Source organism: Phlebotomus papatasi, chromosome 3 (genome assembly GCF_024763615.1).
Source record: "Phlebotomus papatasi isolate M1 chromosome 3, Ppap_2.1, whole genome shotgun sequence".
In the NCBI taxonomy this organism is placed as follows: domain Eukaryota; kingdom Metazoa; phylum Arthropoda; class Insecta; order Diptera; family Psychodidae; genus Phlebotomus; species Phlebotomus papatasi.
Genome location: NC_077224.1, coordinates 17,557,046 through 17,571,673, shown reverse-complemented (window position 1 = coordinate 17,571,673; position 14,628 = coordinate 17,557,046). Strand labels below are relative to the sequence as shown.

The window sequence follows — 14,628 nt, the reverse complement described above, 5'->3', positions numbered from 1 at the left end:
ATAACCGTTCCCCGAGCCGATGGGGCCGAAGGAGTAAAAAATTTTTCTCCTTGTGGGCTGTCCCAGGTCAAGTTGGCATCTATTTCGCCTTCTGGATTGCTTCGAGGGTGCTCTCAGTGGGTTTTCCAGGTGAAAATCTTCCTGATGAACTGCCCAATTCCTCCACAAGATTCCCCAGAAGACACCAATGCAGTGAGAAGCCGAAAATCCCAAGTACTGGAAGACACGAGGGGCTCCGCCACAAGAATAACTACTTTTCACTCTCTTTTAATTGTCTTTTCACCAAATTTATTTTCCCACCACCTCAATTACAAATTGTTCAACAAATTAACAATGTTTGATGATTAAACTTAATAAAAATTCCACTTTTTCGAGTCTTTTTTTTCTTCACAAATCACCTTGCACATCTGCTTAACTGTCCAAAAACGGAAGCGAACCTTTTTCTCTCTGTGGCCCAAAGTACACCGCATGAGTGTCAAATAAAATTTCCCTGCGCGCGTAATTGAAGATCCCGCGCAATTTAAATTCCAGACGTCCGTAACGGACATGCTCCCCGGGGTGATCCAAGCAATCTTACGATTGATTGGAACACAAAATGTTCCCATCCAGTGAAAGGCGTGCCGTCTTGGTGATTGCACGTGTGTAGGTTCCTCTTGGAGTGCGAATTGTAAGCACACGCACCTTCCCATCCTTTCCCGGATGAACCGCTGATACCTGGCCGAGTACCCATTTACTTCCGGACTGCGTCTCGTCGAGAAATAAAATTACTTCGCCAACCTTCACGTTTTGCTGATTGTGTCTCCACTTTGACCTTTGTTGCAACGTGTTTAGATAGAGTAGACGAAATTTTTTCCCAAAGTGTTGAGCACGTTGTTGACAAATCTGCCATAAATTCAAACGGTTCTCTGGAATCTGCGTGACATTTGGGTCTGGTGGGAAGTTTCCTGGGACACCTGTAAGAAAGTGTCCTGGTGTCAAGAACTCCTTTTCGTTGGGATTGTCAGAGATGAGGGATATCGGGCGGCTGTTCAAGATGGCTTCTATCTGGCACAGGATTGTGCACAGCTCCTCGTATGCGAAATTGGTGTGTTGGACAACTCTGGTCAAATGATACTTTACGCTCTTGACACAGGCCTCCCATAGGCCACCATGGTGAGGCGCACGTCCAGGGATGAAGTGCCAGGTTGTCCCAGTTTCACGAGTTCCCTCTACGATCTCCTGTTGCGTTTGTTCCTGACGGAAAAGTTTGGCTAGCTCCCGCGATGCTCCTTCAAAATTCGTTCCACAGTCGGAATACATTTGTGCTGGCGTATTTCTTCGGGAAGCAAATCTGCGGAAAGCAGCCAAGAATGACTCAGTTGAGAGGCTTGTCACGAACTCTATGTGGGCCGCCTTTGTAGCCATGCATATAAACACAGCAATATAGCCCTTCTGCAGTCCCAGTTTTCTCTCAATCGCTCCCCGGGGTACCGAGGGACGGTACATAATGGGACCTGCATAATCCACCCCAGTGATTTGGAACGGACGATCGAGCGTGACACGGTGTTGAGGGAGGTCTCCCATCAACTGTTGCAAAGGGCGCGGATTCGCGCGTGTACATCGAATGCAGTCGTGAACAATCTTCCTAACAACATTCCTGCCGGACAAAGGCCAGAATCTTTGTCTCAGTGTGGCTAGAAGCAGTGAAGGTCCAGCATGGCATTGTTTGAGATGTTCGTTCCGGACTATGAGCTTTGTGAGTGGAGACTTGGGGAGGAGGAGTGGATGTTTAGATTGGAATGGCATGTCGGAATTCTCCAGGCGACCACCCACTCTGATTAATCCCCCAAAATCAACAAATGGAGTCAATGCCGATAAGGATTTGAACTGTGACAGTGTAATTCTGCCCCGCCTTAGAATATTTCCAGCGACTCCCGGAAAATTCTCACTCTGATCCATGAAGATCAAGCGCTCCAATGCTTTGTTAAGCTCCTCGGGAGATAAAATGCCTTGCTGTCGTCTCTCCTTGGGAGTGATGAATCTGCGGCAGTACGCGATGATGCGCTGAAGCTTTGACAATGACGAGTGACGCAATAATAATTTGGAAAGCAGCGACTCAGATTGATCCTCTCCGGTTTCTGTTAGGACTATTGGCAGAGAATTAGCAGGAATGCCAAATTGTTGGAATTCCGGAGGCCAATTTTCCTTGGATTGCTTCACCCATTCTGGTCCATGCCACCATAAGGAGCACTCCTCAAGTTGTATTGGTGTGGCTCCCCTGGATATGATGTCAGCGGGGTTACAAGATGTGGGTACATGACGCCATTGAGAGGCTGTTGACATCATCAAAATCTCCTTAACCCTTTTGCTCACGAATCGATTGTAGTGATCTGAAGAGCCATTGAGCCAATACAACACGATGGTTGAATCTGTCCAGAAAAAGACATCGTCGGGATCAAATTGTTTCCTCACTCGCGTAGCCAGTTCAGCAGCGAGATGCGCGCCACAAAGCTCTAATTTAGGAATCGTTTGCCGAGTGATAGGGGCAACTCGAGACTTGGCAATCAAAAGTCGAGAACTAACAGCTCCTTCTTCATCACTATTCACCAAGTAAATCGCCACCCCATATGCTCTTTGGCTCGCATCAGCGAAAGCATGGAGTTCGGTGCGAACGGGTGCAGGAATGTGTGAGACCCAACGTGGAATGCTGAGTTGATTGAGATGCTGCAAGTCAGAGACAAAGGCATTCCACCTCAGGCCTAACCAATCTGGGATAGGATCATCCCATCCAATCTTGAGGCTGTGAGCGTCCTGCAAAATCATCTTCGCTACGATGACAATGGGCCCAATCAATCCTAGGGGATCGAACAACCTTGCTATGGCCGAAAGGACTTTCCTCTTTGTATCGCAGACTTCATCAGGGGAAATGGGAGAACGAAATGAAAATGCATCTAGTTTCGAGTCCCATGAGATTCCCAAAGTACTAGTGGACGAGTCATTGATATGGACTGTGTCATCTTCTGTGGATGGTGATGGTTGCAGTTCTGCATGATTTCCAATCCATTTGGTGAGCAGAAACCCACCACCTTTCAAAACTTCAATAAGCTGATTCTGGATTTCATGCGCCTTAGGCAAGGATTCTACTGAGATTATGCAGTCGTCCACGTAGAATGAGTTTCGAAGTGCCTCTGATGCAAGTGGATGGGTCCTCTCACTTTCCTGAGCCAATTGAATAAGCGCCCTAGTGGCTAGAAAAGGGGACGATGCCACTCCGAAACATACACGTGTGATGCGGAAATCCTGAATGCGTTGTGATTTTTCATCTCGCCAGACGAAGCGTTGAAAGTTTGCGTGAGAGGGATCTAGCATGACCTGTAGATACATCTTACTTATGTCTGCAGTCATGGCATATGGATGTTTTCTAAAGCGAAGTAAGATGGTGGCGAGATCTGGTTGAACTACCGGTCCAATGCGTAACAAATCGTTGAGGCTAGATCCAGATGATGTTTTAGCACTCGCATTATAAACGATCCGTAACTTTGTGGTGGTAGAGGATTCCTTGTACACGCCATGATGAGGCATGTAATAAGCAGGACTCACGTTGGAGTCGTCATGGGGTACAGGTTCTATCCATCCTCTCCGAAGCTGATCATGTAGAATGTCACGGTAAGCCGTACGCATGGCAGGTTTCTTGTCAAACCTGCGCTCCAATGCGAGAAAATGCCGGATGGCAAGCGGTCTAGATTCTCCAAGCACACGCGGATCCTCTCTGAAGGGGAGTTGGACGATGAATCTTCCATCTTCATTGCGCTGGTGAGTAGAAGCAAAATGATTTTCAGCGGCAATTTGGTCATCAGTCCCTGATGTAGGTTCAGACGCATCTTCAATCTCCCAGAAACGTCGAATAGATTGATCCAAGGCAGTGGCGGTGAAGGCAAAGCTCTCGGGTGGAGGTATAGGCTCTTGTTCTCCGACCACAACATGGCCGAAGACAGTCTCTTTGAGGATTGGCAATCCTGGGCCCAAGCTTATAGAGTCGGTTAACCAACTTGCCCAATAATGGTTGCCGCATATGAGTAAATCCACAGGCCTTTGCACCGCCCAATCAGGATCGGCTAAAGCAACTTCATGAGGAATGTGAAGCATGGAGGTGTCGACAGGCCAGTTTGGAATGTTGCCAGCGACACTAGGCAAAACGAAGCATTTCAAGGTGAATTGCGTATCCGAAGTCCTCGAAAGGATGGTTGCATTCACATAGAATCGTGCACGAGATCGAGTGGAATTTACCCCAGCAATTGACAATCGAGAAGCAAATCTCGGCAGATTCAAGCGTTGAGCTAAGTCTGACGTCATAATATTCACCTGGGCTCCCCCATCTAAGATAATGCGGCAGGGAATCATCTCGCCGTTTGCCGTGAGAATATTGACCAAAGCCGTCGCGAGGAAGACCCTCGGAGGTAAATCAGAGTGATCACTTTCTGACGAAGCACATACAGCGACGACAGCGGACGAATCCGAAGTATGATTTGAGGAAGGAGACCCGGAGTTTGATGCAGAATTCGCAGAAGATGAAGCAGGATCAGTGCGATTGGATGAGTCAGAAGCATACTTGTCATGCAGAAGGATGTTGTGCCGTCCTTGGCACTTTCGGCACTTGTGGTAAGTGCAAGAGTGAGTCAAGTGTGTAGCGAAGCAGTTTCTACACAGACTCAAAGTTTTGACAGTTTCGAATCGCTCCCCAGGAGTTTGATTGAGAAATTTAGGACATTTGTAGAGAGGGTGAGACGATTCGGAACAGCAGCGGCAAGAAGAAGCATTTGCAGAATTTGTGAGAGCAGTGGCTTGCCTCTTTGGGAGCTGAGGCTTGTTAGGTCGAGAGTTCTGAGAAGTGTTGGATGAGGGTTTGTAGGAACTTGAGGAAGAATTCTTGACATCCTTGCAACGCTGGTCAAGAAATTTTATGAAAGCATTCACAGTGGGCACCTCGGTGCCACATTGACGACCCCAAAGAACGCGAGACTCTGAATCTAGGCGGTCTAACGTATATTGTATTAACCAAGGATCCTTTTGTGATACATCCATGGCGTCCAATGCCATCGTGCATTCAGTGAAAACGTTGGTAATCTCTTGAATGGCCTGGGCGCCCGAAGAAGACATGCGTGGCATTGCAAAAAAGGTTTTAATATACTCTGACACGATCTCGTTTTTGTCGTCAAATTTGTCCTCAAGGATTTTCCACGCAACCGCAAAATTCTCATCCGTCATGCTGAGCTTTTTAATGCAAGCTTCAGCATTTCCTGATACGGCGGACATCAGGTAGTCTAATTTCTGAACATTAGTAATGTTAGGTACATTGATCACAGAGGAAGTGAATCTATCTTTGAACGATTTCCAAGAGGCATGTTTGCCATCGAAGGTGGGCAATTTTGTTTGAGGCAATTTAGTAGTTTTGCAATATGTGTTAGTATCATTGGTACTTGCTGTGTTTGTCAGAGTGCTCAAAAGCAACTCCATCTGTTGTTGGTGTCTCTGCTCAGCTTGGGTTATGAAGGCAGTGAAGAACTTTGCCATGTCACTCGTGGACAAAGGATCCCTTTTGGAGTCATCTGAAGAGGATTGTGGTGCTTCAAGAATGAGCGTATCAATCTGATTAATCAAATCATCACAACGCTCAATAAAATCCTCTTTGGAAACGATTTCTGCTTCCTTTGTAGCCCCATCTGGTAGACCTTTGATGATATCATCCTGGATGCCGATGTATTTGGCTTTCATTGCTTTCACCAGGTTGAGCTGACTGATGAGGTTGGCCTTGTAACCAATGAAGTTGATTTCTTCATCTGAAGCATCTGAGAGGCCATTGATGTAATTCTGGACGCGGGTAACCGCTGACACAATTCCTCCTCTGGTACGAAACACCATGATTGCAGCTGTCCAATGAACTGAGTTGAAGGACCGTGGTTTGAGTGCGCTGGTTCAGAAGCCGTGATCGAAGTGGCCAAAAAATGTACGCAATTGTACGAACCTTTCAATAAAATGAATAATGCTTATTAATTTCCTACAAGATATTTCCCCCTTGGGTGTACTGGTTATGCTGCGACAATTACCTTTCAAAGAGATATAAAATGCCTGATAATCCCAATATGCTCAAGATGAAATGATAAGATGCAATACTGCTTTACCTATTGATGAGATAGAAAGAGATGAATGAAATAACCGTTCCCCGAGCCGATGGGGCCGAAGGAGTAAAAAATTTTTCTCCTTGTGGGCTGTCCCAGGTCAAGTTGGCATCTATTTCGCCTTCTGGATTGCTTCGAGGGTGCTCTCAGTGGGTTTTCCAGGTGAAAATCTTCCTGATGAACTGCCCAATTCCTCCACAAGATTCCCCAGAAGACACCAATGCAGTGAGAAGCCGAAAATCCCAAGTACTGGAAGACACGAGGGGCTCCGCCACAAGAATAACTACTTTTCACTCTCTTTTAATTGTCTTTTCACCAAATTTATTTTCCCACCACCTCAATTACAAATTGTTCAACAAATTAACAATGTTTGATGATTAAACTTAATAAAAATTCCACTTTTTCGAGTCTTTTTTTTCTTCACAAATCACCTTGCACATCTGCTTAACTGTCCAAAAACGGAAGCGAACCTTTTTCTCTCTGTGGCCCAAAGTACACCGCATGAGTGTCAAATAAAATTTCCCTGCGCGCGTAATTGAAGATCCCGCGCAATTTAAATTCCAGACGTCCGTAACGGACAACCCTTCTGAAAAGAGAGTAACAAAAAAATCAATTAGTATTGAAAATATCGCACTTCAAACTTAGAACATTGATGCTTATAAGCACTCCGTCCAAAATTATGTGCCGTTACCCTATTGGAGATAAAATGTTCATATTTTGGAAAGAAAAACTTATCAGCGCAGGGATCCGCTCAAACACACGTCCTAACGGGCACTGAATTCAAATTTTTACGTTAATTAATTATAAACTCCATTGATCTAGATAGAGTAACTGTCCAAGAAAATAAATTGGCAATTAGAATTCAAATAAAAAAAGACAGTGAAGAAAAATATTATCAAAGTCGACGCGATGTCAAACTTTCCGTGCGTCACTCTTAGCAAAAATTTTGATTGACTTTCCGCAAAGCTAGAAAAGAACGACAAAATGTTTTTCTACTTCTGTTAAGGTATTTTTTGAAGTAATTGAAGGAATGAAGTAAATAGACATCTATTTCGGACTCCGACAGCAATTCGGATATCAATTGCGTAGATATAAATTATTCAAAATCACTCAATTTACGTATGATGTGTAATCCTTTAGTCAGAATGGTTTACGGTTATTTAAAATATTTAATTTTAAAATAAAGAGTTGCGGAGAATAGGGTAATTTCAATCTATTTCGAATTTGGAATTTTGAGATTTTTTCATTATTTTAGATGTGGGTAAGAATAAGGAAACAATTATGTAAAGCTGATTCTATTTTTATTCGTCTTCTTCCTCTACTCCGTGGTCTTCTTTCCTTCTCTGTTCATTTCCGTGAGGAAAATCGAATAGTTCTAAATTAAAAACTGGTTCCAAATTAAGCCATTTTACCGCATATTCAAGTTTTATCTTAAAAAGATTTTAATTCTATTGTTTTCTATTGACAAAAGATAGGTACGAAGCGCATAAGAAGAAACAAGCTGACCAATTTGAATTTCTTAACGAGCTAAAAATCAATTTTATTTTTTGAAGATAATTTTTTTTTAAGTTATTGCTTCAGTTGCAAGGATTTTTCAACAAACAAAATCATTCTCAGAAATGTCCAACTACAAGTTTTCAATTGCAAATTGGAAATTCTTTTGATGTTGTTTACACAAAAAATTACTTATAGTTCTAATTAATTTGTTATGGGGAACTTCTTCTATTTTTTTTAGTATCTAGGAAATTTATTCAAAGAAATAAAGTAATAAGTCGATGACCACAATTAGTGGGAAGTGGGAAGAGATTCCACAAAATAAAGGAAGAATTAGTGGAAAAGTTTCTGTGTGTTTTTCTTTGAAAATTTCTCTCTTAGGAAATTTCTGTTGAGAAAATTAATGGATCTTTTTTTGCCGCCATTTAAAATGAATATTTTTCACTTTGAAGGATTTTCTCTTCGCCTTTTCCCGCCAGAATGGACGGGTGAGAAAATTTTCTTTAGTGCCTGGAAAACGTGTTAAAGGTTTGTGAGATGGAGACGCCTGATGAAACTATCAGTAAGGGAGAGAAAGGAGTTACGAGGAGTTCTCCTCGTGGAAATCTGCTGAAAAACTTTCAATATTTTTCCCATTGGAAACTCAAATCTCTTTCAACTGGAACTGTATATCAAGGAGAGGTCTGAATTGTGTTGGGACAAAAGTTAAAACAATTCCGGAATATTATTGGAAAATGTCGCTTTTGTCGAGACAAAAGAAAATGCTCAACATTTTGTGCTTTCGCTGAAATTTATGAATATACCATGGAATGGTAAATCAGAGAAAAGTTGGAAAGTATGGGATCTTGAGGAAAATGGAAGAATGATTGTGGGAAAAGAGAGACGACAGCATGACACAATTTTATTTAATATTTTTGTTATTATAGTTTTTTTTTGGTATTGTATTCCACTGAGATTTTGTTCTTCTTGTACAAAAGAAAATGCAACTTTTTTTTCTCCATCTTCCGTCGCAATGAAACTGTACAAAAGACTTTTGCATATAACTTGATCTCCAAGCAAATTTGCAATTTTCCCTTCCCAAGGATAATAAAAACAAGAAAAAAAGTATTCTAGCGCATGTTCTTGCAAAACACAAGACAAAAGGGTGAGCAATTCCTACAAATTATTATAATATTTCCCATATTTTTCATCACCCTTAAAGTGAGAGGGAAAAAAAGGTATAAATTATTAAAATTGCATGAGGAAGACAGGAAAAATTAATCTTAATTTAGATAGAAGAGAGCAAGAAAACTGGGATTTTTCCCAACGCAGCAGGAAGAAGTCAATTGAAAAGTGTCTTAAAAATTAATTTCTAAATTTGTAATTGTAATTAATGTCCTCTCCTTTTGCGAGAAAACTTACCCCCTCTGCTATGACTGCAGAAATCAGGGAATTTAGGGAAATGTTGGCACAAATCGAGCTGCGAATAATTTTGGGGTTGATGAAGGGGTTTGAAAATGATTTAACATTTCTGGGACAGGGCTTTTCCATATTCATGTGATTTATTCGTGAAATTTTGATAAAATATTGCCCAAAAAACGATGACAAAGTTGTAAAATAAAATCATAAATTCATACCTGGCTTTTGGGTCCTCTGAATCACCTTTCTGCCTATGGTGGCATTTAATCCTCCACCAACCGCCACCCAATGTCAGACCTTCCGATAAAATACATGGCAATTGTCAAAAGAGTTCGCCGATTGCAGCAGAGTTGACAACAATCTAGATTAAAGATACCAACCCTTTGTGATGTAGGAGTTAAACAAAAATTGTAGTTAATCATTCAGTCGATGAGCACAATAGAATATACAATGGATTTGATCTTATGCCCTAGACAGACTTATAACTTAAGTTCAAGTCAAGAGACGGATTAACGCAGTTATAATCAAAATAATTATTTGACTAAATTCCCATCAGTTTCCCACTAACTAAGCCGTTACTCAGTTTAAGGGGTTACATGGGACTCTCAGGTCAAAATTTCAGATACATTTTTTTTATTATACAGTCAAGTTCCTCAAATTTGAACTCCTCAAATTTGAACGACGGTTGAGTTCAAAATGTAAAATTTGAGGTCATGTGAAGAAAGTTTTGCGTGGAGTATGAATTAGAACCATTTTCTTTCGTATTTCCTCAATATTATCGTATTATAGTAACTTCCGCAACAAATTCCTTTTATTTCACAATGAATGACATTGATATATTCTCCAAAGTTATTTATCTTAATTTGGGAAAACTGTATTTCATATGAATTCCGTTATGTTTTTGAAAATATTGTTCAAATTTGAGAAGTGAGAAATGTCATCTATACCCCCCAAATGTTCAAATTTGAGGAAGTCTACTGTATAGTGTAACATTTGAAAAATATATTCTGAAAATTTCAAGTCAATCGGAGTAAAACTCTCGGAGGTAGAGCAGTTTTAGTTATGTATTCCGCCCGCTCGCGCATATTGTTGTAAAACTTTAAACGAGTTTTTCTCAAAACACCGTTTTACCATGCGGCTGTCAAGATTACTCAGAGTCTCCTGAACCGATCTTTCTGAAATTTTGCATACTTGTTTTGAGAAGTATTATCTACTGTTTGAACGAAGGATTTGCACTTCCCTTAATCAAAACCATTTTTACAATACAAAATGTGTAGAAAAATAGGGTAAAATTGATATTTTTTTACAAAAACTTTTGCCAAAAATCCAAATTTTGTTTTTTTCAAAAATCCTTCGTTCATCCAGGGGTCCAACTAATCTTCTAACAGAGTATATTTGGTTTATTTATTTCAGATGAATCTACTGGGAGAAATCGTGCCTCCCGCAAGGTCTGTTTTTTGAGGAATGGTTCCGAAAATCAGCTACCAACGGTAGAATTTTCAAAATTTTTCAAATTTTTGTTTTTAATTTTGTTCTAAAGTTACTCTTTCATATCCCAAAAATTGGAATTTCTAAAATATTTTCAACACAATAAATTATTATCAAAAAAAAGGCCTATTTTTTGACCTGAGAGACCCATGTAACCCCTTAACCCGAGAGATGGATTAATCAGAATAAACTGATAGTCACGTAATCTGATCATTATTTTGATTAAAATAACGATACGCCATCTTTCGATTTAAGTTGTAAGTGTTTCTAGGGCATTAAACACAATTTTTAATAATGTAATAGTAATTTGGCACTAAATCCTAAAGAGAAACCATGCTTTCCTGCAGTTGATGTTTTCAGAGAAGCATTACTACTTTCTCATAAACAGAGATAGGTTTTTAGTCCAAATTCCAATAAAATCAAACATAATTAGGTCACTTTGAAAACCTTTAATCGGGGAAAATTCATTACTGGTATACGATAAAATTATATATATTAATTATACATTACTAAAATTAGTATGTTCACTAAAAAAATATTTTTCGATTGGGCATCTGATGGATTTTCCTTGCTTTCCAAGTCTCACAATTTTGCTTTTAATATTAAAATAATTCGGATTTCTCCAGAGCTTTCGACCTATGATATGATCTTCCTTGGTGGTTCACTCAGATTCTTTTCCATATTAAAAAATGTTGACTTGTCTCCTTGAAACTACAGATTACCATTGGATTTTTACAAATAAGATATATTTTTAATTATTTTCTGTGATTTTATAATTTTCCTGTCCTTTGTTTTTGGTTCACTTTATGTTGTTTTGAAGACAAAATAAAAGAAATTATAAAGAAAATAATTAAAAACGCATCTAATTCTCAAAAACTGGTGGTGATGCACACTTCTATGGAGACAGTAGATGTTTTTTTTAATATTAAAAGAAATTGATTTACCGAGTAAGACCCGTACCAAAGATCGAAAGCTTTGGTGAAAATCCGTATTGGAACCAATGATGACAAACCGGCGCAATGTACGTTCACTAGGCTTTTCGGTGTTCGCCAGTGAAAAATGACATCCTATAAGATGAAAACACTTCCATCATTTTGCCTTGAGCTTTTGGTCCCTAAGCCCTTTCAATTACTGGAAAAGATCCACATCGGGATCGAAAGCTATGAGAAAAACGAACAAAAAGGAGAATATTTTTACTGAAAAAGGTCACACTTTTGAAGATTTTATTTCAAGAAAAATCCCTGTGAAAATCGGAATTACTTCAATTTGTAAAGATAAACAGTTTCTAACGTAAGTACACTGGAAGACCTGAAAAGTATAGGTCAGGGGCCCATCAAACACAATAGAAATTGAAGCTATTTTTAACCTTTTTAACATTTTCTTGTTAAATTAAATATTCAATCATTGAGGCCTGATTTTTATTTTTTTTTTATTATTAAACAAGCTTCCCGGGAATTGTTTCATCTGAAATCCAAAAACTAAGAATTTCCTGTTTGCTGATGAGTTAACCTAGTCTTTGAACGAAGGATTTCATGTTTACTTGATTCCAACTTGTTCTACAAGAAGAAATGTCACGTAATTTCATTTTTTGCCGAAAATCATTCGTTCAAGAACTAGTTTAACTCATAAGCTAACAGAAAATATTTGTTTTTTGGATTTACTTTTTTTTGTATTAGGTTTTAGGAACACTTAAACAAAGCATCGGGAAATTCTAGTTGCTTTTTCGTATAATTTTGCTTCTGAAGTTTATTCTTTTTAGGTGTGATTCCTTCTAATCACACCTATTTAGAATGATTTCAATTGTTTGTTTTAATTCATAAAACGGTATAAAACGGTTAATCATAAAATGGTTAATCAATCACATTCGCGAATTTTGTCAAAAAATAAGTGAAATTATACAGAAATGAGATAATGAAACAGCATGTAAATTGTGTTTAATATAGTGCAGTGTAGAGAAAAAAAAATTTGAAAAACAATGCTGAATATATTGTAAAAAAATATTTCTGTATTTTGGGAATATATTGCAAAAATATTACTAGAAAACTTTCTGTAGGAGTAAATCAAAATGTTTATAGGGTCATAAAGTGTAAAATAAGTAATATACCTATTTAAGATTAGTATTCAATGTCTTCAATTTAAATCATTCAGTTTCTGCTATTATTTAAAACTTAGTTGAAATTTAGTTTCTATGTAAAAGCGTCTGTAAGTTACTAGGAAGAATAAGTTCGCTAGTTTCAATCATCTTTATTGTTATTCATTTTGTTAAATTTTTGTTGTATTTTTCTACCACGAAAATTTGATTCATCGACTAGAAATAGCACAAAATACATGCAAGTTTTTCTACATTTTTATTAACCTTAATAAAATTTAATTTAAATATTGATTTTGATAGAAAGCACAAAACTTTTTCCAACAGTGCACGAGGCACTATTGCAATCAATTCAATTAGCATAAATATTGCATTTGAATCTAATTAACTCCGGCTCACTGTTGATATCAGGCAAATTGCACAAAATCAAAAATCATATTCTGATTTTAATCTAAACGTATTTAGAGATTGATTAGGATTGATTTGAAAGCTCTCATTTTTTTATGAAATTAAATATTTAATTGGACGTAGTGGATGTAGATAATGCTTCTTGGTGCTATTCCATTGAAAAATAAAAAAAGGAAATCTTTCTCTTGAACTTCTTTTTTAGTACAGGGCTCTTTTCAGGTGTTTCTGCTCTATCGACTTTGTGTAGGTTCCTGTCTCTACTGTTTTCCTCACTACTATTTTAGCCTTACTATTTTAGCCGAGAAATACTTCGGAAACTATAACAGTTGATATTTGGAAATTTTATCTCAGGCATGAACTACTAAAAAGATTTACTAAGTAAGATCCATCGGTTCGTAACACTGTGATTAACTTTTCGAATGATCTTGTGTGGATACTCCGTGGTAAAGTTTTTCCTTTTATTCCTTCGTCAATGTCTATTTCCATTATAACAGTCATTTAGCAATCTTTCTAAAAGAACGCAAACAGTGAAAAACAGTCAAGACAGCAACTAACACAAAAAGTCGATAATGCAGAAGCACATGAAAAGCAAAGTACTAAAAAATATTTAATTTTCAATGGAATAGCACTATTATAGTGGTCTTTAGTTGAAAAATGAAAAGGAGGCGTATTTTCTTTTAGTAAGTGACTGTTCTCGAGTACTTTTGCATTTTTGATTTTTCTTTGTCCGGGTTCCTGTCTCGACTGCTTTCCCCTGCCTTCGTTGTATTCCAAGGCCTTCAAGTTTCGTGACAGCAACTAACACAAAGTTGATCATGTAAAAGCACTTGAGAACAGTCATATACTAAAAAAAAATTGTTCAGGAGAATGATTTTCTTTTTCATTGGTATGGCACCATAATTCTCGTTTTATAGGTTCTAGTTACGAGTTAAAGAATATATTTCTTAAGATTTTCCTTACCATTTCTACCGATGCAATCCCATTTTGTCTGATCTAGAATGAACCATTATCAACAACTTTGATGCTTACACAGAAACGATTTTATGACAGATGAAAAATCCAAAAAACATAATAAAAAGAAAGGAAGATAAATACAAAAATGCAGCTATATTTTTTTTAATAAATATTTTACTTAAATTCCTTTTCACTTATCCATTTTTTTCCTCCACTTTTGTATCTTTCTCTCGTTCTTGGGCGAAAGAATTTCTGGGGAATTATTGTATAATATACTGTGTATAGCTCAACATTGATATATTTTAGATTTTTCTTCTTGTCCTATTTTTCCCTTCTTTTCTCCAATAAATCAATTTATTTATCTTTTCCGTGCCAGTTTTTCATCAACTTTGCTTTAGCACTTTCTGCGGGTTTTCAATGTGAATTTCGTACTATTATTTTTTGATTACATTTCTTTCGTCGTTTTGAGAGTTGTCTATTTTTTTTAAAGAGTTCTTTTTTTGTCTATTTTATTCAATTCGTTCAATTGAGAGAAAAATTTTTTATTTTTGCTTTTTTTCGAAACGATATGTGTGTTATTTTTCTTTTTTTTATTGAAATAAATTTTTATGGGGAAAACCATGGGGTATGGGACGAAATTAA

The 14,628-nt window shown here is 38.1% G+C and overlaps 1 protein-coding gene across 1 annotated transcript; it reads right to left on the bottom strand.

Annotated features, from left to right (window-relative positions):
- Positions 1-573: 573 nt before the first annotated feature.
- LOC129805205 (uncharacterized) lies at positions 574-5,898 on the bottom strand. Its single transcript, XM_055852973.1, has one exon. It carries the CDS (start codon positions 5,896-5,898, stop codon positions 574-576), a length of 5,325 nt encoding a protein of 1,774 aa, XP_055708948.1.
- Positions 5,899-14,628: the final 8,730 nt, after the last annotated feature.